The sequence below is a fragment of the Phaseolus vulgaris genome, chromosome 9 (assembly GCF_000499845.2).
Source record: "Phaseolus vulgaris cultivar G19833 chromosome 9, P. vulgaris v2.0, whole genome shotgun sequence".
In the NCBI taxonomy this organism is placed as follows: domain Eukaryota; kingdom Viridiplantae; phylum Streptophyta; class Magnoliopsida; order Fabales; family Fabaceae; genus Phaseolus; species Phaseolus vulgaris.
The window spans coordinates 30,391,298-30,415,026 of record NC_023751.2 but is presented as its reverse complement, the minus strand read 5'-3'; the positions used below and the strand labels follow the sequence as shown (position 1 = coordinate 30,415,026).

Genomic DNA, 23,729 nt, shown 5'->3' with positions numbered 1-23,729 from the left:
TCGGAAGAAGCAGTCAGCGCTGCCCTAGTGCAGGAAGCCGAGGGCGAGGAGCGACCCATATACTTTGTCAGCCGAACCCTCCATTCGGCCGAGACCCGATATCAGATGATTGAGAAGGTGGCTCTCGCACTCGTCCTCACGGCAACACGGATGCGCCCCTACTTCCAAAATCACTCCATAACTGTAAGAACCGACTACCCTATTTTCAAAATTTTATCTAAACCGGACCTTGCAGGGAGGATGATAGGATGGTCGGTCGAACTCTCCGAGTTCGACATACGTTATGAGCCGAGGGGCGCCATCAAGTCTCAATGCTTGGCCGACTTCTCGGCCGAGCTGACACCACTGCCCACCCTCTCGGACGGTTGGACTCTCTACGTGGACGGCTCATCAAATAAAACAGCCTGTGGGGCGGGAGTCGTCCTGGAAGGGCCGGGCGACCTCCTCCTGGAACAAGCCCTCCAGTTCGGATTTCGGGCGACCAACAATCAGGCCGAGTACGAGGCCTTGCTGGCCGGGCTGAACCTAGCTTACGACATGGGAGCGTGCGAGGTTACATGCAAAAGCGACTCCCAGGTGATGGTCGGCCAAGTCAACGGAGATTTCGAGGTTAAAGAGCCTTTGCTGCAGCGGTACTACCACGCGGCCAAAAACAGTATCGCCCGCTTCAACAAAGCGCCCTTGCAACACATACCGAGGGAGGACAACAAAAGGGCCGACATCCTGTCCAAGCTCTCGATCACCAAAAAGAAGAGCCACCAGAGGTCAGTCATACAAATATGGCTGAGACACCCTAGTGTGACGGAGGCCGAGGCCGAGTGTCTGGCTATCGAAGAAGAAGAGGCCGACGCCGAAAACTGGATGACACCCGTCATCCAATATCTAACGGTCGGCACATGCAAGGCCGGCCAAGAGAAGGCGATGAAGCAGCAATGCGCCCGGTACACCATGATTAACGAAGATTTGTATCGGAGAGGCTACTCGACCCCCCTGCTAAAATGCATCACCAACAAAAGGGCCGAGTACATCCTGGCCGAGATCCATGAAGGAATCTGCGGAAATCACGCCGGGACGAGGACGATGGCCGCCAAAGTTTTGAGGGCCGGCTACTACTGGCCGACCATGCAAGGCGACTGTGCCGAATATGTGAAGAAATGCCCCAAGTGCCAAGAGTTCGGCCCCCTCCATCACACCAGGCCGGAAGAACTGCATAGCATCATCTCCCCATGGCCGTTCGCCATGTGGGGGATGGACATTATCGGGCCATTCTCCCCAGGGAAGGGGCAGACCAAATTCCTCCTGGTGGGAGTCGACTACTTCACCAAATGGATCGAGGCCGAGCCCCTCGCCTCCATCTCGGCGAAGAATGTACAAAACTTCGTATGGAGGAGCATAGTTTGCCGATTCGGCGTCCCACACACAATAGTAACTGACAATGGCCGACAGTTCATCGACCGAGGCCTACAATCCTTCTATGACGACCTGGGCATCAAGTCCGTCACAGCCTCGGTGGAACACCCGCAAACCAATGGGCAGGCCGAGGCCGCCAACAAGGTCATACTCAACGAGCTGAAGAAGCGTCTGGGCAAAGCAAAGGGCCGATGGACCGAGGAGTTGATCGAGGTACTTTGGGCGTACAGGTGCACTCCCCAAACTACCACACAAGAAACGCCCTACAGCCTGACATACGGAACCGAGGCCATGATCCCGGTAGAGGTGGCCGAGCCCACCATACGACGACAGATGTTCGATCTCACCCTAAACGAGGAAAGCCTAGCGGTCAACCTTGACTTGGTAAGTGAGCTTCGTGACAAAAGCAAGATTCGGGAGGCTGCCTGCAAAGCCCGGGCGTCCAGACGGTACAACACCAAAGTCCGGCCGAGAGGTTTCCAGAAGGGCGATCTTGTCTGGAGAATGCGTAGCGACGCAAGAAAAAATGAAGGGAAGTTCTCATCCAACTGGGAGGGACCCTTCCGAGTTCGAGAAGTTGCGCAGGGAGGGGCTTATCATTTAGAATGGCTGTCAGGAAAAATTGTACCGAGGACGTGGAATGCCACGCACCTCAAGTTCTATTACAGCTAAAATCAATAAAATCACGCACTCTTTCCTCACCCAACCAGGGAGGTTTTAACGAGGCGTTTTCATCAAAAGTGTTGCAAATATCCTACCGAAAGTATTGGCCGAACGCCCACTTGCTCGATTAACATCGCAAGTGCCGGCCCGCCGACCGCCCGCTCGATTAACATCGCGAGTGCCGGCCCACCGACTGCCCGCTCGCTCGATTAACATCGCGAGTGCCGGCCCGCCGAACGCCCTCTCGCTCGATTAACATCGCGAGTGCCGGCCCACCGGCTGCCCACTTGCTCGATTAACATCGCCAGTGCCGGCCTGCCGAACGCCCGCTTGCTCGATTAACATCGCAAGTGCCGGCCTACCGAACGCCCTCTTGCTCGATTAACATCGCAAGTGCCGGCCGACCGAATGACCACTTGCTCGATTAACATCGCAAGTGCCGGCACGCCGAATGCCCACTTGCTCGATTAACATCGCAAGTGCCGGCACGCCGAATCCAACATTCGCAAATAGTGGCCGAACGCCGTATTATACCTACTCGAATTTCGACGATCACAGATATTGCCGACCGCCCACATTTCCAGTTGGCCGAATTTTACATTCGTAATTAAATGGCCGATCGCCCACATTCCCACTTGCTCGAATTTTACATTCGCAATTAAATGGCCGGCCGCCAACATTTTCAGTTGCTCGAATTTTACGTTCGCAATTAAATGGCCGATCGCCCACATTTTCAGTTGCTCGAATTTTACATTCGTAATTAAATGGCCGATCGCCCACATTTCCAGTTGCTCGAATTTTACATTCGCAATTAAATGGCCGGCCGCCCTTATTTTTACTTGCTCGAATTTTACATTCGCAATTAAATGGCCAGCCGCCAACATTTTCAGTTGCTCGAATTTTACATTCGCAATTAAATGGCCGGCCGCCCATATTTTTACTTGCTCGAATTTTACATTCGCAATTAAATGGCCGGCGGCCAACATTTTCAGTTGCTCGAATTTTACGTTCGCAATTAAATGGCCGATCGCCCACATTTTCAGTTGCTCGAATTTTACATTCGTAATTAAATGGCCGATCGCCCACATTTCCAGTTGCTCGAATTTTACATTCGCAATTAAATGGCCGGCCGCCCTTATTTTTACTTGCTCGAATTTTACATTCGCAATTAAATGGCCGGCCGCCAACATTTTCAGTTGCTCGAATTTTACGTTCGCAATTAAATGGCCAGTCGCCCATATTTTTAGAAGACCGATTGAGTAACTTGTCAATTCTCACACCAAAATGATGAAAGGAAAACAGGACGACACATTAATAAACAAACATATTAGGCGATACATCAAAAAACCAAAGCAAAAGAGGCCACACCCCGGCCTCGGAGGAAATCAAAAGAGCAAGAAAAGGCCACACCCCGGCTAAGGGAAAACCTACTCCTGAACCTCTATGCACTCCCCCTCCTCGGCCTCAACCTCGTCGACCCGAGCCACGGCCTCCCCTTCATTGGTCCCGGCCGCCGAAGCCTCCTGCGCCGACAAAGCCCCCACCTCAGCACTCGGAACCAGCCGGCCCTGGTAAACCTCATAGTCCATGTTAAATGAACCAGTGGCCGGCGGCCCTCCATAAAGCACATGAGCCTGGCGCACCGCCCGGTCGAAGCATTGCTGGAGCAACTCCTCCGACTCCTCATAATTTTGGTCGAGCTCAGCCTCGACCTGCTCCTTTGCGGTTTGGAGGGCGGCCAACTCAGAGGCCGAAGATGAGAGTTTCTCCTCGGCCATCTTCTTCACCTCGACGACTTCGGCCGCCGCCCTTCGGGCCTCCTCCTTGGCCGAAGCCAAAAGCTGCCTCGCCTGAGCGGCATCCTTCGCGGCAAGCTCTCTCTCAGCAGCCTCCCGGGCAGCATTGGCCGAAAGTTCAGCATTAGCAGCCAAGGACCGCTGCAAATCCTCACGAGCCTCGGCCAGCTCCTGCTCCAACCGAGTCACCTCCTCGGCATGCCGGTCATGGCCTTCAACCCCGTGCTCAACGAGGACGATTGATCGGCACATAAGTTCTAGGCCGCTCCTCACCAAGTCAATGGGGGGGACCGACCGGAGCGACTCCCGAGTCCCCTCGGGGAGAGCCACGCGAACTCTTCGCATGAACCTGTGATTCCCCCCAAGAAGATCCAGGGCCGAGGACGAAGACCGGTGGCCTCCAGCTTGATGCCCAGACGCCTGCTCCACGCGCCGAGGGGACAAAGGAATCGCCTCAACAACCTCACGGGGAGGAGGCGGTGTCGGCAGAGAGCCGGGGGAACGATGGGTGGTAGCAATGTTACCTCCATCCCTCGGTCTCTTCTTGGACTTATGGGAGGGACCGGCCTCGCCCCTTCCAGCACCATGGGCGGTCGAGGGAATAACATCAATACTCTGACGTCCCTTTCGGGCAGCCGCCCTCTCCCGATACTTGTCGAAGACGCTGACGCCGGCCGGTTTCTCCTGAGCCATCGTAGCTGCAAACCAAAACAGTTAGAACAACAGAAATAAAAAACACCGACCGACACAACAAAGGACGAGCCTCATACCCCTAATGGTCGCCCAACGCGCTGTCTCGGTATATGCACCGATCAGTGATCGGCAAGGAAGCTTCCTTGGGAGTGCATCGAAGAAGGAGAGAATCTCCACCTCCTCGCCCTCCGTTGGCCTCGGCCAAGACTTAAACTCCGTCGGCTTGGAAGTCCAATACAGGGGAAACCGAGACCGACCTGCCCGGTCAAAGAAAAAGGCCGTCGCCTCGGGCCGAATGACAACCTTGACGAACCTCTCTTTAAACCTCTTGTACGAGACCGCGAAAGGGTCGAACAAAACACTCCCTGGCCGACCGGCCAAAGATAGCCAAGAAGCAAGGCGACCGGGATGAGAGCCATAATAGCAAAGAAAAGAAGAAGGGGTTGGGCGAAGCCGCATAACGTCACACAACAAGCGAAATGCCTGAAGGGACGCCCATGTATTTGGGTGTACTTGGGTAGGGGCCACGTTGAGCGCCCGAAGGACGCCCATTGTAAACTTATCAAAGGGGAGAGACACGCGAAGGTCGGAGAAGAAGCAAACATACATATAGAAAAAAGGAGGACCGGCACCAGCCCGATCCAGACACACCCGCTCGGTCGGCCCACACGGCAAGATCCTGAAGTAGTCTGGATCCCTGGAATCGTCAGAACCCTCGCCCGCTTTCAACACCGGGTACTTGGCCAAAAACTTGGCCACAGACTTCTCGGTGCCATAAGTGGACGAGAACTCAACAACCCTAGGATCCACCCAACTAAAATCCGCGAGTGGGACAGCTGTCGGGGGTGAGCCCGACCGGTCACCAGCGCTAGCAGGGGGAGAGCCCGGCCGGGCAACTACGATAGTAAGAGGGGAATCCGATCGGTCAACGGCGTTAACCGGGTCGTCCCCCCTAACCACCTCTACCATGGGTGACCCCTCGGCCATCCCAACCGATAAAGAATCGGTGGCAGATGAAGAGGTTGACGAAGAAGAGGTTGACGTAGGAGTTGACAAAGAGGAAGAAAGCCCAAGGGCACAAGAGGGGCAACCGGGAGAGGGGGAAGAATGGCCGGACGACCCTGACGTTGGCCGAGACACGGTTGACATCACTAACCTTGGAAAAACGAGGTGAAGCTTTGCCAAAAGACCGAACGGTCACTCTGTTCTCAGAGAAGTGGGCGAGGGAAGGTTCCACTATCACACAAACTCACTCAGAAAATGCAAGGTCTCGACACTGTTGGAGACCCCTATTTATAGGGCCCATGGGCCTCGGAATTCGAAGCGTCGAATCAATCTCAACCGTTAGATCTCTTAGATCCAACGGTTCACAATACTTCCCGCCCAAAAAACCCCTCATTAATGCCAATCACATCACGTCACCAAAGGTCATGTCACGCCGCCCAGATCACGTCACACCTCGAGAAACAAAACAACCGCACGCCCTAGGAAGACCGGCCGAGTCCCATTATTGAAGACTCATCGGACATAACTCACGCGTCTGCCCTTGAGCCTGGGGGGCAAGTGTACCGGTACGGGGGAGAGATCGGGACCCACCCGGCTGCCCGATGCCGTGTCAGCCTGACTGAGACCATGAGAACCTGACCAAAACCTTTGAAGACTTGGCCGACCGGCCGGGGGGCCGAAACCTTTGAAGATTTGGCCAACCGGCCGGGGCCGAAACCTTTGAAGACTTGGCCGAACGGCCGGAGCAGAAACCTTTGAAGACTTGTGCCGAGAGGCCGAAGCCTTTGAAGACTTGTGCCGAGAGGCCGAAGCCTTTGAAGACTTATGCTGAGAGGCCGAGGCCTTAGAAGGCTTGGCCGAAACCGCCAAAGACCACAGGAATTTGGCCGATGGCCGAACCCCATTACAATTAACGCTCAGACCGAGATCAGTGAAGCTAATCCATCATCAAGAATTAGGTAATGCAACCCTAAGCGGTATCCACCTCGATAAACGGGCCCAACAAGGTAGGCCCACTAGAATAATATAAATAGCACGCATTTCAAGGAGTAAGGTATGTCATTATTACTGTTCACCTACCTGAGAGCTAACCACCCGCTTTACTGACTTGAGCGTCGGAGTGCCTTCGCAGGTACCCCCACCATCCGGTGTTCACCCGGCGACCGAGTCCCGAGTGCCGAAAGATAAGCAGAAGGAAGAGAAGGATCCCAGTTCATCACTCAACCACCTGCCCGACCGAAGGAAGGAGAAGAAGACTTCAACAGTTCTCTAGGTCCCATCTCCCTAGCAGGAACAAAGTTTTTCAAATTTTTTACCATAATATAATACATGGTATTGAAAATATTATAATAACTTTTAAAATTGGCTAAAGTATGTCACTAATTATGAGAATTTTATTTATTTATTTATTTATATTATTTAATTATGTTATAATGTTTTAAGCTAATGTTGTAATTAAAAAAATTCTTTATAATTTTATTCTATGTTATATAAAATACTTTCATCTTTACACCTATCAAAAAAATTTCACAAAGCACAAGTCAATATTAAAGATCTCTTGAAAGACGTGCTAAAGCTATTTAGGTCAATGCACATTTTAACACATCTCATATAAACTCTAGAAATGTTATTTGTCTCGTTTGGTCAAAGACTTTCAATTTTGTTGAAAGCTCTATGATCGAGACCTAATAAATCATGTCAACTAATATGCATGTGCCACCTTATGTCGTTTGGAGTAACCCATGTGCTTCTCCCACTAACTTCTCAAATCAAGGAACAAACCATGCATCTTTTTCTTAATTCATGTGACATGTTTAGTTAAAAATTAACTTAAGTACTAATCATAGGATTAGTTAGTCTTAATTAGTTTTATGAATGTACTTAGGATTCTAAACATTCAACACACAAGTGTCTTTTCTACATCCTAGGTCGTGACATATATCTATAAATAAGAGTCACTCACTTTTTGAAAATCACTTTTAAAGATTGAATGAAATTTCTCCTTATGAGTAATCTGAGAGTCTTGAGAGTTTTTTTTTTCTCTTGCTTTGATTTTTATCTTGAAAAACCTTTTCGAGTGGTGAATCCTCATGACAATTATCCTTTAAGAATTCTTTTGAAGGTGACATGTTCTATCAATCTCTTTTCTCAATCCATTTTTTATTTTCTTTTATTACTTGTTCTTTTTTCTATATGGGTTTTCACATGTCGCAAATTTGACTCACCATGAACACATGCTTTTGCAAGCTATGTGAGTTCTTTCATGGAGTTTTGAGTTTCCAAACACCTATTAAGTTGATCAAGATCCTATCATTCTTCATTCTTTTAAGCATCAGATCAAAAGGTAGACAATCTTGTAGGTTGTTGCAGGTAGAATAAATTGTTCTATATGGTGTAAGTTAGGTGGACCAAGTCACAATTGAATTGAGATACTTAGACTACTATATCTTAAGAAAAAGTTGTGCCCTAACTAGTAGTTATAACTTTTGGTCTAGTGGTAAGCTCTTGATCTAACAATTGGTATCAGAGCCAATGTCACAAGTTTAATTTCTAGGAGGGAAATTATTGAGGGGGAGATTGGTGCTAGTGACATCAATTGTCTCTGTCTCATGACGTAGGATAGATGAGTTAAGTCACAATTGATCTGTTGCACTTGGACTCTTGTGCTCTATGTAGAAAGATATAAACATTGACTAATAACTATAACTTTTGGTCTCGTGGTATATGTTCAATCTAACATAGATGTGCAATGTAACATCAGAGTCATCTACTATAATCCGTTGATCTCTAGCTCTTCATGTAACCCTCACTTCTTCATAAATTCTTTGTACTTGGGTCATGTGATGCTTAACTAAAGCGACTTAAGTTGATTCACATTTAACACTCATTAAATTTACCAAATTGATTTCTATCATCAAAATCTTGGATGACTTGTTTTTAATAATGTATACTTGCACCTAGTTCTCTATATCTTAACAAAATGACCTCATTTAGAATTTTACTCTTTAAAATCTACTAGAATTTTTTTTCTCACTTTTTTTAATAGCTAGCCCGTACACTTATAGGTATCAAAAAGATAATGTAACAAATAAACACATTAATGTTCTCTAATAAAAAAAATAATCTTATAGTTCAGGAAATAAAATTTTCAATAAATATTACATATAGATTAAATTAAACAATTCCATTAATAAAATAAAGTTGAAAAAAATAAAAATGAAGAGACTAAAGTCGCTAAGTAGAAAATGAAAAGTAGAAGTGGGGTTGAGAAGCGGTGTAGCGAAGTAACATGTCGCATCGGTTGTCCTCTTCAATATATGAATTGGTCATGGAAATTCCCAGATAGGGTCTCACCTCTCTCTATTCTCCGAATCAACCATAAACAAATCTCACGTTTTCAACGTCAAACACTCTTTCTTTTTCTTCACCACCCAACAAATCAAATTCTCTCTCTCTCCCTATAATGCTTCTTACTCAATCCTATGGAAATTGGCATACACTTTCTTTGACTATTTCTCCCTCTCTTCTTCCCAATTTTTTCTTTCCCAAACAAATCAGGTTGGTCGTTTCTTCTTCAATCTCAATTACCACCTTTAAAGATTTTTAAATTCTTTCATCTACTGATTTCTATGTTATCTCTTCTTTAGAAGTCTCTTTTAACTATTTTCTTGATGAATAAAATTGTCTGGTATTGGTCACGTAAGGTTCAAGGATTGTGCAATGCTTTAATGCTTCCTCAAGTTCCTTGTAGTTTCTTTAACTTAGACCCCGATCTTGGGTTTTACCATCCACTGTTGCTTCAACTGCAAAGTTTTTAAATTTGTATTAATTTACTGTTAGTTGATTCCTGCTCTTTTCGTTTTTATTTAATACTTGTTCAGATGAACTTCATCTGGCTTTAACATAATGAAAATCATCCTTATCTATTGACTTCTGCAAAGAAGCCTTAGATCTGGTTAGAATTTGTTGCTCTTTGTAGTTCTTTGGAAGATGCCCCGAATGCATTTTTCGAATTACTGTTTATTATATCGACACATATTGTGCAAGAGTGATGTTTTCCTATTGATTTTGTCTAGATTGGTTGTGCTTTTGTATTCTTTCTTTACAGGATTTTTGTTCATTTTTTTCTTTAGTTTATCCTTTTGTACTTGGTTTAATCGAAAAATTGGTCCTAGTTGCGCTATGAACTCTCATACGCGGGTCTTAGTTTGCTTTTTTGTTGAATGATTGCACATTTTCGGGTGCTCTTCTGGTTCATTTCATCAATAAAAGGAGTGCGTATGATTTCGGTTGAGTGAGAAACTCATGCTGGTGTTCTGTCTGCTAGGTTTGCTGCATTGCCACCATGTTAAAGCAAATTCTTAGCAAATTGCCTAAGAAGGTGCCAAAATCTGACACCTCAGATTCGGCCCAGAGTGATTCTGGGAGTGCTACTACTTTTGCAAATGTCTTTCAGTGTACAAATGTTGGGGTTGCCATTTCAAACAAATTAAATGCTGTTAAGCGGGTATCATCAGCGGTATTTCCAGCAAGCTTGAGTGCTGGAGTGGAAGCAGTTGATCCCCATGTATCTTTTAAAGATGTTTCAAATATACAGAAGCACAACCTGTTTATCAGTAAGTTGAATCTTTGCTGCAGTGTTTATAATATAAATTATCCTGATAAGAATTGCAAAGAGGAAGATGTTAAACACCAAACATTAGTAGAGCTTGTTGATTTTGTTTCTTCTGGATCTGCAAAGTTCACAGAACCATCAATAGCTGCAATGTGTAAAATGTGTGCAAGTAACTTGTTCAGGGTTTTCCCACCTAAGTTTCGTGCTAGTGCTAGTGGTGGAGAAACAGAAGATGAAGAGCTAATGTTTGATCCTTCCTGGTCTAACCTGAAAATTGTTTATGATCTACTCCTTCAATTCATAAATTATAATGCGCTTGATCTAAAGGTGGCAAAATTGCATATTGATAATGCTTTCATTGTTAGATTGCTTGACCTTTTTGATTCTGAGGACCCTAGAGAAAGAGATTGCCTGAAAACAATTCTGCATAGAATCTATGGGAAATTCATGGTACACAGGCCTTTCATACGGAAATGTGTCAGCGATATCATCTATCGTTTTGTTTTTGAGACGGAACGTCATAATGGAATTGCTGAGTTGCTGGAGATTTTTGGGAGTGTAATTTGTGGGTTTGCGTTGCCATTGAAGGAGGAGCACAAAATGTTTTTGTGTAGGGTTTTAATACCTTTACACAAACCTAAATCTGTTAGTAGTTATCATCAGCAGTTAACATATTGTGTTGTACAGTTCATTGATAAGGATCCAACACTGGCAAGCACGGTGATAACAGGGCTCCTGAAGTACTGGCCAGTAACAAATAGCCAAAAGGAGTTGATGTTCATAAGTGAGTTGGAAGAGATTTTGGATGCGACAATCATGACTGAATTTCAGAAGGTTATGGTCCCACTGTTCAGACGAATAGCTTGCTGTCTTAATAGCTATCATTACCAGGTAATTTCAGTTAATCTGCTGCTTTTTTAGCTTCATTTTCTTTTGAAAGAGTAAGCTTTTGTCGATTCAAAACTTAATACATATTCCTTTCACCTTATTGAGAGAACTTCCGCGTAAAATAGTAAGAAATTGGATTCTGCTTCTAAATACGATTATGTTGTGAATCCTTTTTTCTGGCTCTTTTGATATTAATTAGTTTTTCTGATATACTTGGATATATACATTGATGTAGCCTTGGTGTCATGCAATGCAATTTCTAGTTACAATTTACATGGTTTCAGAGCTGTGATGGGAATGTTGTGTTGGATGAGTGTACATATCAGACAAGATAGGATTAAGCGTAATGCATTAAATAGAAAAGTGTCTAGAAACAATCTCACCTTGGATGAATTGGACATGTCAAGTGTGTGGAAGAAACTGTAGAAGCAAACTACTGGAAAAATCCTTTAAGAAGGGTTTAGAGATCAATGACTTCTTCTATAAACGTGATATATACAATGGTTTGTTTGATCGATGCAACCGATTCCACCTTTCAGTAAAAGACTAGATTGTTGCATTGTTTTGGTGATGATAACTGTGATGAAACACTGTCTGGCCATATATTCTTCAACAAACTTTTTCTGATACCCTCTTTATTATTAGTTAAAATTTATCATAAATTACAAAAATCATGAATGGATCTCATTGAATACGGAGTGAGATCTAGACAACACAGTTTTTTTATTTTCAATAAAATTTTCAACCTTAATAAAAGTGTATTAGAGGGCATGTTATTAGTATTTCTATTATGAAGAACATCTATAAGTGTACTTATTCACATATTTGTTCAGGTGGCTGAACGTGCTCATTTGCTATGGAACAACGAACACATCTTCGATATTGTCTCCCAAAACCGGCAGGTGATTCTGCCTCTTGTGTTCACAGCACTTGTGCATAACACCCAATATCACTGGAACCGAGCAGTGCTCAACCACACCGAGAACATGAGGAAGATGCTGTCTCAGATGGATGAGGAACTGGTGTTTGCCTGCCAACATAAGTTGGAGGAGGAAGATTCAAGGTCAAGCGCCGCAGCTGAGCGGCGAAGAGTAACATGGGAGCGTCTTGAAGCTGCTGCCATTGCCAATGTCCAACCTATAGCTGTAGTGGGTGATGTTTTAGCATCTCCTGCATGTTCTGTGGCATGCTAGTTAACAATGCTAGTGTGAATGTTCGAATTACTTAGCAACATGGTTCTTGCGTTTTGCCATGTTTTAAGATGCATTTGCAATGCCATTTAGGTTTGTAAATCCTAAATCCTAGAGGTTTGGCTTCAAAATTGTTTAGAGCGTGTTGCTTGTGTTGTGGGAATTGAAGGGTATTTGTTGGTGGTGTCGGTGCAGTCACGCATGCAATTATTTGCTGTGTCAGCACCACCCACTTCTTACTACCTAATGACCTGGCTGGCCCCCACTTTTATTATGCAGTGAGGAAGACGTTGTACCAGAATCGATGTGGTGCCATACGCTAAAGCTATGTATGTAGATGTCTGTATAATACAGCCTTTCTACTGGAGATACCAAATCAAACATACGTATGTGCTGTGTTCCATTCTATCGTTTTGGGAAAACTAGTAACCGTACTGTAGATGATTTTCTTAGTTTGATTTTCATGTATGGTAGGAATTTTGTAGTGTGGACGAATTAGAAAAAAAATGTTTCAGATATAGTTTCTAGAGTAATAATTTTGAAAGTTAATATTTTCATTATAATTCTACTTCTCGATCCTTTTTCTCTGATGCCCTCTTCATAATCTCGTATGTAAAGGATGCATGGTAATCTTATCAGAGAACTATGAAGATGCTCATAATAGATTTCTAGAAAGATACTAGTTACGAACAATCTGTTTTAAAAAATCGCCACTATCGTTATTTGAGATTCTTTCGTACAACTGGATTTTTATTTATTGGACACAACAAATCCTCTAAAGGAAAACATTGTATACACAAGACCTCTTTTTAGGAAAACATTCTATACACAAGACCTGAGAATGATGATAATAGACTATTAGAAAGATACTAGTTATTGACAATTTGTTCTAAAAAAATTGTTTTTGATGAAGCAACTCATCCATGCTATATCAACTATGAAAAATAGGAAATCACAACAAGAGAAAGTTGAATTGTGTTAATTTAAATTTAAATTTTTTCCGCAAATATCCTTTAAAAGATGATGTTCAAATGATATTTCAATCAGATGGTTACTCTATCGTCTAATGTACTATGTTTGACACAACAAGCTAATTTCAATTGATGTTTTTAATATCTTTGACTAATAATCAAATTGTGATTCTTGTGTATGCTAGATTACACCTAATGCAAGTTTGACCTACACTAATTTGTTAAAAAACGAATTTTGAAAGATAATTTTTTTCATAAATATTTTTCTACAGGTTTTGTTCGTATCTTCAACATCTCATAAATTATGGTAAGACAAACTTATTTGGAAGGTTGTTTTATCCTTAGATATTTTAGTCTAACTAGTCATATCAAAAGCAGATTTTACATCTCAAATGAATGACTTGATTAACATATTTTACTGTGTTTCTTTATTGAGTGATCAATTCATATTTCTTGTGTTTGACCAATCAATACAAATGCAAATCAAATACTTAGTTTTAACATGCTTTGATAAAAAAACTTAGATTTGTATTCTCACAATAACTCTCATTCTTGAGTTAGTGTAGATGATTATAACATGCAAAATGAAGGAGACAAGGAAGAGAGAAAATACTCATAATAATTTATCCTGGTTTGTTTGTTGCAATAGACTACATCCAATTCGTGACTAACAAACCAAGTTCAACCAGACAGGCTAATTCTGTGAAGTAAACTAGAGTATTTTTAGGTCTCGTAGTCACTCTTGGCTAATCCCTTAAGTATTTTTTCCCAGACCACTATTATCTTAATGAGTATTCTTTCCTAAGTCACTTCTGGCTCAACCAGTATTCTTTCAAAGTCACTCATGGCTCAACGAGTATTCTTTCAAAGTCACTCATGGCTCAACAAGTATTCTTTCCCTAGCCACTACTGGCTCAATGAGTATTCTTTCCCAAATCACTTCTGACTCAATGAGTATTCTTTCCCAAATCTCAGTAGCAATTTGGCATGGTATATCTCCAACTCTCTCTCTTCTTCTTGATGGCGTTGAACAACTTCAATTATTCTGATGATTTTTCTTCATCAAGCTTAAAAAACTTGATGTATTTAATGCATTTTGTCCTTTTAGAGAGAGAGAGAGAGAGAGAGAGAGAGAGAGAGAGAGAGAGAGAGAGAGAGAGAGATTGAAGGTGAATAACAAAAACAAGGCAAGCTAAGCAATTCAAGTTAATCAAGTGATCTTCTAATCTAGTTGTTAGAGAGTGTAATCTATTGGATTGAGTGTTATTGTAATTCTTCATAAAAATGAACCTAATTTATTATTATTAAAAGGAAATAATTTAAAAACTGAAAATGAAGCATATGGAAAACACATTCACTTTAGAATAAAGTTATAAATGTATGTACAAAATATGTGTCATCATGGTTGCAGTTCAAACAATACTCAGTGAGATAGTCATAAGTGATTGTTGTCTAAACAATACTGTGTATTATCTAGGAGTGGCTGAGATCTGAATAATACTCAGGTTTCTTTTTGTTAGGAGTAGTTAAGTATTCAAACAATAATTGTACTTTTTATTGAACATGATGCTTTGATGTCTCCAAATCCAAGTGGATTGCTTGAAGACCCTGTTGCTGGTTGAGTGTGTGTGTCTTGTGTAGTTTAAATTTGTTAATCCACTCAAAGTTTGATCCAAGTTTGGTTGATTCAAGTTCTTTTGAAAAAGAGATGTTTTCTAAAGACAGTGGAAAATCAACCTGTTGAAATTTCAATTCAATCGGTTGCTTTACACTTAGAGTATTTTGAAAAGAATTTGAAAAGGCTTGAATTTGGTTGACTTTGCTGTCAAGACAATTCAACCGATTGTTTCGTGTTTTCAATTGGTTAATTTTTTGAAAATCTTAATAGAATTCCGTTGATTTTGAAGTTGATTTAATCTGTTTTAATTGATTTAAAATTGTTTTGACCCTTGCATTAAATGCTTTTAACAACTGTTTGGAGTATAAATAAGTAGTTATACGCTCCTGGTTGTTATTGATTCAAGATAACACTTTCAAATCAATTTTTCTGAGATTGCTTCAAGCTTTTGATATTTTCTAAGAGTGGAATAGGATTGTGATGTATCAAGTTTGTTTTTATCTTTGATCATTCCCAGGTGTATTTCGTTCTCTTTCATTTGATTATTGTATTTCTGTAAAAGACTAGTGTAGTGCATATTCAAAAGATGTTCTGAAATCTGTGGTGTTTTGCCAAAGGTGGTGTGTGTTCTTGAAGGGTTCAAGATCACCACTTTGGTGTGTGTTGTGTAATCAAAGTTTTTGATTGCCTAGTGAATTCTCAGTGGTTAGCTGAGGATTGGATGTAGCATTTGGTTAAGAGTGAACCAATATAAATATCTTGTGTGAATCTTTCTATCTCTTTTAAAACTGTTTTTGCTTTGTTTTTAACACTGTTGATAAAAACAACCTATTATTTCGCAAAAACAACCGGTTGATTTTCTGGAATCACATTAAAAACAGTTTTGAAATTGGCTGAATAGATTTATACTTCATTGATTCCTCATTGGCTTTCAATCTACCTTCAACATTTGCGAAAATCTTTCATAAACAATTCAGCCCCCCCCACACACACTTGTTTAAGGCCTACATTTCTAACAATTGGCATCAAGAGACACGTTCTTGAAAGTCATTCAAGTTTTCGATCCTAAAATCTTTTTATGACTGAAAAACTACCCTTTGGGGAGGATGCTTCAATTAACAAGCTACCTCTGTTTTGTGGTTTGAATTATCAGTTTTGGAAGGTAAGAATGAAGATCTTTGTGGAATCAATTGATAGAAGAATTTGGGATGCCATTGAAAATGGACCTTTTATTCCAAAAGATGAAAAAGATAATGTTTCTACTGTAAAACCTTGGTCCCAATGGACTGAGTCTGAAAGCAAAAAGGCGAAGTTTGATTGCATTGCTAAGAACATCATAACATCTGCTCTAAATTCTGATGAGTTTTTCAGGGTATCACAATGTGCTTCAGCAAAAGAAATATGGAATATTCTTGAAGTTATTCATGAAGGAACCAATAATGTAAAGAGAGCAAGAAAGCATGCTCTAATCCAAGAGTATGAGATGTTCAAAATGAAAAAAGGGGAGACCATTGCTGATGTTCAAAAGAGGTTCACTCACATTGTCAACCATCTAATTATCCTTGAAAGGGAGGAACTCAATATCAAGATCCTCGAGTGTTTAGACAGATCTTGGTAGCCCAAAGTCACAGGCATATCTGAATCCAAATATTTGACTACCAACAACTTCCTTGTTTGGAAAGCTTAGGGAACATGAATTGGAGATGAATAGGCTAAATGATCAAGAGCATGAAGAGAAGCATGTCAGAAGCATTGCTAGGTTGCTGGTCACAAAGATTGTCAAAAATCAAGTGAGAACAGTGATGGAGAAGCTTTTAGCTTGCTGACCAGGAAATTCAACAAGTTCTTGAAGAAAAACAACATCAAGAATCAATCCTCCAACAAGTATAACAACAAGAAACTCAATGATTTTAATACTAACAATTATACCTGCTTTGGATGTGGTAAACAGGGCCATATTGGTTTATGTAGATGATGTAATTGTGACTAGAAATGATAGGAAGAAATAAATCACCACTTGAATTTGGAAAACTAAAGATAATATTCTAAGGTTGAGGACTTACCTCTTATTCACAAATGGAGTCAAAACTCACGACCAATTCTTATTCAATTGCTAGTTATGTTACAATGAAGAGCTCACATACTTATATAAGCATGGTCATGGAAGATGAAACACTTAAGGCTTGCTTGGTGTTCTATCCCTTCTAAACAAGGCCTTCACAAGAAGATGAAGAGTTTATGCCTTATTTGGTTGGTTCTCCCATGTTGTCAACCAAGGTCCTTATTTTTGTGTGTTATCCTTATAACCAAACTACTTGTCTTCTATTTCTATTTTAAAGAAACAAAATATATCTTTTCTATATTTTTACTTACAAGGATATTACACTAATCATTTAAATTTATAATATCTTTTTCAAACTTCTTATACGTTCCCTTTGTACATATACCTTTATATTCTTGAAAAATGCTTTGTAAGCTCTTATTCTTCATATCTTTTCTCTTTCATCTTTTGTATTTAGTTGTTCTTGTTTTTTCCTTGAGTTATAAATCTAAACTCTAAAACCGAGAGGCTTACAAGGCCATACAAGAACATTTAAGCATTTTAACTAACTAAATCACTTATTCTTTATTCATATGAATTAATCATTCAAAAGGCTTCAATCTAATGGGTTAGTTTTGTTCTTAAACCTTGTTTAAATGTTTCTACCAATTGGTTTTGGATCTAAACTCTTTTGTTATGAGTTTTTGAATGTTCATTTGTTATAAGTTATGTTTGATAAATCTTACTTTCCTTTGATCATAATATGAACCTTATCAACCACTAAAGCATAATACATTTCAATGATTTAAGTGATGAAGGAAGCATTGTGGCTGCAAGGTCTAGCTAGAGAGTTCAGGGTGCAAGAGTAGGTAGTCACTGTTTATTATCACAACAACAATCTTACATATTTAGCAAAGAACAAAGTCTATCATGAAATAACAAAACACATTAACATTAATTTTTACTTCATAAAGGTCTCAATAGTCATAATCTCTCTAATATGATTACAAAGGTTCTACTAGCAAGCGTGTTCTTTCATTGCTAGAATTTGATCTACTTGCTTGGTGATTAAGCCTATAATGGACTCAGTGGCAAGGAAGTGAGTCTTGTTATTGAACCAATGTAGAGATTTGTGAAGATTGGTTCAGTAAAAATCTTGTCAAGATTCTTAGACCATCTAGCTTCATCAAATTGTTCAGTAAAAGATATTGTCTTCTAGATCTATGGTGAACAATCTCAATAGAGTGTCTAATCTATTAGCTTCTATTGAGACTAATGATGTTTAAAACAACTACCTTAGTGACGTTTTATATTAGTGTGAAAAACAACGTTCACGTGCCTTCTCCTATATAGACATGTTTATGAAAGTTAGTTATGATGGTTATTATTATTATTATTATTTTTATGGTTATTATTATTATTATTTTATTTTATTTTGATGGTTATGTTATTATATTTAGGAATCTATAATGACAATAAGTTGAGTGAGAATTCATTATAAAAGAGAAATTGTGTTATAATATCTATGATGATGAATTCTTTCATGAACATAAATTAAAATTCATTAACACTTTAATTAAATTAAAATACTTTCGTGCATGGCTCATTTCTTGTTTATCTTTTTTCCAGTTATGTTTGCGACATCATCTTTGTTATCGATTTGTGATTAGAGATTATATTTGGTAGATGGTCTTCCATTTGGGTTTATTCTACTACACCATCCATAAATAAATCCATCCATTTTAAAATATAAAAAATTGTATTGAAAGAAATTCATGCATTTCATTGTGGTTAGTTAATGATTCATCTATTATTTCTTAAAATTTAATAGATCTTTTGATCATTGCTAATGAATTTAAATTAATCCGACTTTTTTTCTTAAATTTTCCTTTTCAAAACTACATTTTAAATAAAATATTTTCAAATTTTTAAAATATAATTATTTTTAATTTTAAAATATATTTTTTAGTTTCTTAAAAATACTAATTTTATGGATGAATTATCCGTCTATGAAAAAATAATGGATGGATTGAAATAAATTTTATAAAATTGACCAGATTTTAAATTAAAATTTTAATGGATCAAAATAATTTAATGAAGTTTACATATCCAATCCATTAATTTCGAAATAGAAGTTATTCGAACCACCCTTTTGTCAGCGCTAACAATATAAGCCCTACATCTAGAAGAATGAAATAGTGGCTTAAGTTTTAAGATTGCAACTAACTACGTCATTTTATCTGTTTTGTTCTAGCGACAACCTTTGAACCATGGCTAAATTTCCAAGAACTTAATAATCTGTTTATTTTGTGTTGGTGAAAAAAATTCTATAATAAGCGAATTATATCTTCATTCTACAGTTTCTTTATGTTGCACATTTCTCTTTACTAATGCACCATGGACCTATAATGCAAGTATACAAGGGAATTCGGTCGGGTTGGAGATGAGAAAATCAGCGAGGCTATGGAAAAAAGGAATGAAATACCCAAGAAACTATACACGTAACAAAGAAAGCCCAAAGGTTTATCACCTTTTTTTCAAGATTCATCACCTTGAAAACTGATCACAATGCTATAGTTGGTTCGGTCATTCGATTCTGCCACGGAACCGATACCATTATGAACCACGGTTTTCATCTTCATAAGAAACAAAAAGGAACAAATATTTTAGTTAACCATATCTTCATCTCCCCCTTCCTCTTCCCCTTCCTCTCCCCCTTCCTCTTCCCCTTCCCCTTCCTCTTCCTCCTTGTGCCATTTGATGGCTGCTGTCAGAATCCCTTTCATATGTGAACATACTTATCCTAATATCCTGTGCCTTGGCTTCATAAGTACCCAAACCCAATCCTACCTAAACAAGTCAAGTCATATAAGATAATAAGACATTGGACCAAGTATTATAAGTGATGAAGAAAATAAAACAACACAACATAATTCATAAATATTACTAAAAGAGTAAGGTACTGACCCGAGAATCCTCAAGGTTTAGTTGATTTTGAAGGTGCCTAGCAAAATCCTCATCATGACTAATGTATCGATCCTTTTCTATATTAGTAAGCTTTGTCTGCGCCTTTCTGTTTTCATATTCTTCCAGAGTGAATACAACTGGATCATCTTCTTTCCCCTTGCCCCTATGTTTCCAACCCCTACCACGTCGATCATTCTGACTTGGTTGATTCAGCTTCTGAAGTAATTTTTGGGCAGCTGCTTGATTTTGCACAGGAACAGATTCCACAACTGTAAACAGGTCAAACATCAATATCACACTAATTCCATTTGAGAGAAAGAGCATTCAATAATTAATAAAAATGGTTCGGGCAAAAAGGGCATGGATTTGATTCCTATTTTATATGCATATGTAACTTAATTGTCAGTTCATTCCCAAAGAGATGCAGAAAGTCTGATTGTTCATATCAATTAAAACATCCAACCTATGAGGCAGTTTTTTCCAGGGCACCTGTCACCTGGCAAGCAAAAGCCATTTCAACCAACTAAAAATAATAAGTGAAAAAAGAATATCTTCCAGAAAGACATTTTCCTGTTGTGGACTCATTTTCAGATGCACCTCAAGATGATCACACACACATATACCAAAAGCACTTAGAACAAAAATATAAAACAAAGAAAGCACCTTCTTTTGGCCTTGTGCCTGAACTACTAGCCTTGTCTTGAGCTCTTTGTTGAGGTAGATTGGATTCTTGATTTGCATCCAAAATATCTGCCTTCTGATTGGGGCCTTGCTGGATATCAGTTGGTCTCGTCTCAGTTGTACCAAGCATAGCAATTGGTTTACGATTTCTACTAGAGTTATAATCTGCAATACCTGTTTGTCTCTTCTCAGCTTCACCAACATCAGCAATTGGCTTATGACTTCTACTAGAGTTATAATCTGTAATACCTGTAGGAGAACACTGCTTTTGTCAATTCCATGCAAACTATCATGAATTCTGAACAAACAGAACATTTGGTGTTTGAAGGTGTATTGTTAGAAGTTAGAACACACATAAAATATCCATATTTGTTCCAGAAATCGTTAAGGCTAGTAGATTTCACTAACTTCCCTTGAGATTACTGAATCCTGCAAATTGGCCATTAGTTTTTTCCCTTCCCGGTTAATTTCAAGGGAATGGAAATGGTATAAAAGGGAATCTCTTTTCTCTGTATAAACTGGTCTGATAAATTTTAATAGGAGGTATCAGTATTACAAAAGCTAACAATGTGATGGTGTAACATTAAAAATTTGAAGAGTTGCTTCCATGAGATTTGACAAATATTGGAGGTCAATGTAATTTACTCCATCAAGCAGTCCTTGCAAATAATACGTCAAAAACAAAAATATCCTTAAGAGGAGGCAGGATGAACATGAATGATCATCATCCATATAACAATTTACTTATTTATCAATTCCAATTCTGTGAAAATAGCAAGAATCGCTTGATTATGAACAATAATGACAAAAAAAAATCACAATCAATGTTGAAGAGACAGTGCACATAATACAAAATAAAAGGGAAAGAATGACAAAAAATGTTCCTTTTGACCTGAGTAAGATCCAACCTGCAGCTTCACAAACTGTGGAGGACCACCTGTATCACGATTCTCTAGCTTTTTTAAAGATGATCGGGAGAATCCTGAATATTTTTTATTCATCTCCCATTCATCGTAGAGTGATTGAACAACACCTCCTAATACAGTCAATACTTTAGGATTTAAGCAAACAATTCCACTGCGAACTACAACTTTATTTTCCAAACGGATCTGTCCAATGGGAACACAACAACAGTATCATAAAAGGTAAAACTGATTTGAAATTGACACATACAATACAAATATAGATTCAAGAATAAACACATAACATAAGAGAGAACCAATAGATCACATAATCACTAAGGTACAAACATGTCACAAACAATGTAACATAAAGCCAGATCACCAATCAAGACAGATTAATGATGATAAACAGAATATAACAATTGTATCAATCAATGTTCCAAACATACAGCAATTCAGCTCCACGTGTAAATGAAGGGTTTTAGAGTTGTCCATACTCATACATCAATACTCCCCATATACTTCTGGCGACATATCTGAAAGTACCCAATTTTCTTATATATATTTTTTAAGAAAAAACTGAAGGAATAAATTAGGGATACAGGTCGGTCAGCTACGTATCAAAGTATCCAATTTTATAAATATATATATATATATGTGTGTGTGTGTGTGTGTATATTATATATAGATATAGACACACTTGAGAGTGAAAATATGAGAAAGAATGCCTAGGAGAGATTGATACATCCCAGCAGATTCATGAATTTATAAGAGTCCATCTATCGAAGATAGAGAGAGAAGATCTGAAAAGACTACACGTAGGTGATAGATAGGTATCACCAAAAACAAGTTAAACTATTCTAAGAAGTTGACCTTTCTAACAATTCTAATACATATTTTAAGGATGACATATTTTCCACGAGCTAAAGACAAAATTTTATGAAGAATTCACTAATTTATCATCTTGTGCGAGTGAATTTGTTCTTTTGATCTAATTGATGACGATGGACATTAAATCAAAAAACTTGATGGATGATGCATGCATCTTCTACCACTCAACTCCAAAAGTGCAGCTATGTTCCCCAAGAGGAATTGGGGGTAGTTATGAACTAAAGCAAAACTATCCATGTCTTCCTTTCCAATAGTTATGAATTAATAAGAAATGATCAATGTCCATTTCTTTACCAATATTCTGCATCTATACTTTGCAGCAATGTTTCCTAATATCCATAGCACTAAATTTAAAAAATTTCCTGTATTCCTAGGTGTATGTCGTACCATGTTTCCAGGCTTCATGTGTTCGCAATATCTCATTATATCAAAGAACAGGGTTTCCCCATTTATAACATTGATATAAATCAATGTAATTTAAAAGGTTTATTATAGACTATGCCATGCATTCGGTCAAAACTCACAATCATAAAGGTACATGCAGTTGCTGAAATACATAGCAAGAACGGCATTACCTTAGTACCCGGAACAACATTGTCAGGTATAGAAGGAACGTGAGAATATTCCACAGCAGTTATTTCGGAGTGACCATCAGTGAGACCCAATCTGAGAACTCTCCGACTACCTGAATTCCTCAAAAACTCATCCACGCTACTCTGAGATATATCCCTCACCGAAGTTATCTGCTAAAAGCCAACAAATTTTCAATTTGAAAATAAACAAATAAATAAAACGAGCCACAGCACCAATCCATAAGCTTACCAAGTTACCAAATCCTATCAGAAATGGAATTGCAACAAAAAAACAAATGAAAATGAAAAACACAAATTTCACCAGCCCTAGTTTTAATAGACGGAGGGTGAAGATATTGCCTGAAGAACTTTTGGGCCGTGAAGAGACGAAGCATTGCGCAGAAGAGAGGGTTGGGGTAAGGACTTGGCGCCAATAGATCGAAGGTCCGAATTGAGAAGCTCTGACTCGACACAACGTAGGAATTGAGAATGTTCATCGGCGAGTGCAGATTGAATGTGGATGATGGCCTTCAATTGATCAGTGTCTTCCAAACACCAACCTCTTTGTGTTAGGGTTTCCAACACCATTCCTGAATTGCAACCTCTCCAATTCTCCTCCATCCGCCAAGTGTGTTCTACTTCCACTCTGCCCGCAACGCTACGCAAAACCTTAACGCCAATGTTATCGGAGTCAGGCCCGTACATTCAATGTTCAAACTGCTCCAAAGGAGAGAGAAACTTAGTTAATGATTTAGGGTTTAAAATAAATAAGTCACATTTATCTCATGAATATGGCTCACGTTGTACCTTGTATTAATGATGTTAT

At 39.6% G+C, this 23,729-nt stretch overlaps 3 protein-coding genes across 3 annotated transcripts; 2 read left to right on the top strand and 1 right to left on the bottom strand.

Moving 5' to 3' along the window:
* The first annotated feature begins 8,800 nt into the window (after positions 1-8,800).
* Positions 8,801-12,712, top strand: LOC137820598 (serine/threonine protein phosphatase 2A 57 kDa regulatory subunit B' kappa isoform-like). The gene is made up of 3 exons (XM_068624759.1): positions 8,801-9,125; positions 9,895-11,073; positions 11,904-12,712. Exons 2-3 carry the CDS (start codon positions 9,913-9,915, stop codon positions 12,261-12,263), a joined length of 1,521 nt encoding a protein of 506 aa, XP_068480860.1. The 5' UTR covers positions 8,801-9,125; positions 9,895-9,912; the 3' UTR covers positions 12,264-12,712.
* Positions 12,713-16,017: 3,305 nt separating this feature from the next.
* On the top strand, positions 16,018-16,467 carry LOC137822384 (uncharacterized). Its single transcript, XM_068627271.1, has one exon. It carries the CDS (start codon positions 16,018-16,020, stop codon positions 16,465-16,467), a length of 450 nt encoding a protein of 149 aa, XP_068483372.1.
* Positions 16,468-19,392: 2,925 nt separating this feature from the next.
* On the bottom strand, positions 19,393-23,691 carry LOC137821763 (uncharacterized). Its single transcript, XM_068626509.1, has 6 exons — positions 23,264-23,691; positions 22,907-23,074; positions 21,431-21,647; positions 20,521-20,787; positions 19,858-20,126; positions 19,393-19,740 (listed from the first exon to the last, which is right to left on the bottom strand). The coding sequence occupies exons 1-6, from the start codon at positions 23,606-23,608 to the stop codon at positions 19,573-19,575; spliced, it is 1,434 nt and encodes a 477-aa protein (XP_068482610.1). The 5' UTR covers positions 23,609-23,691; the 3' UTR covers positions 19,393-19,572.
* Positions 23,692-23,729: the final 38 nt, after the last annotated feature.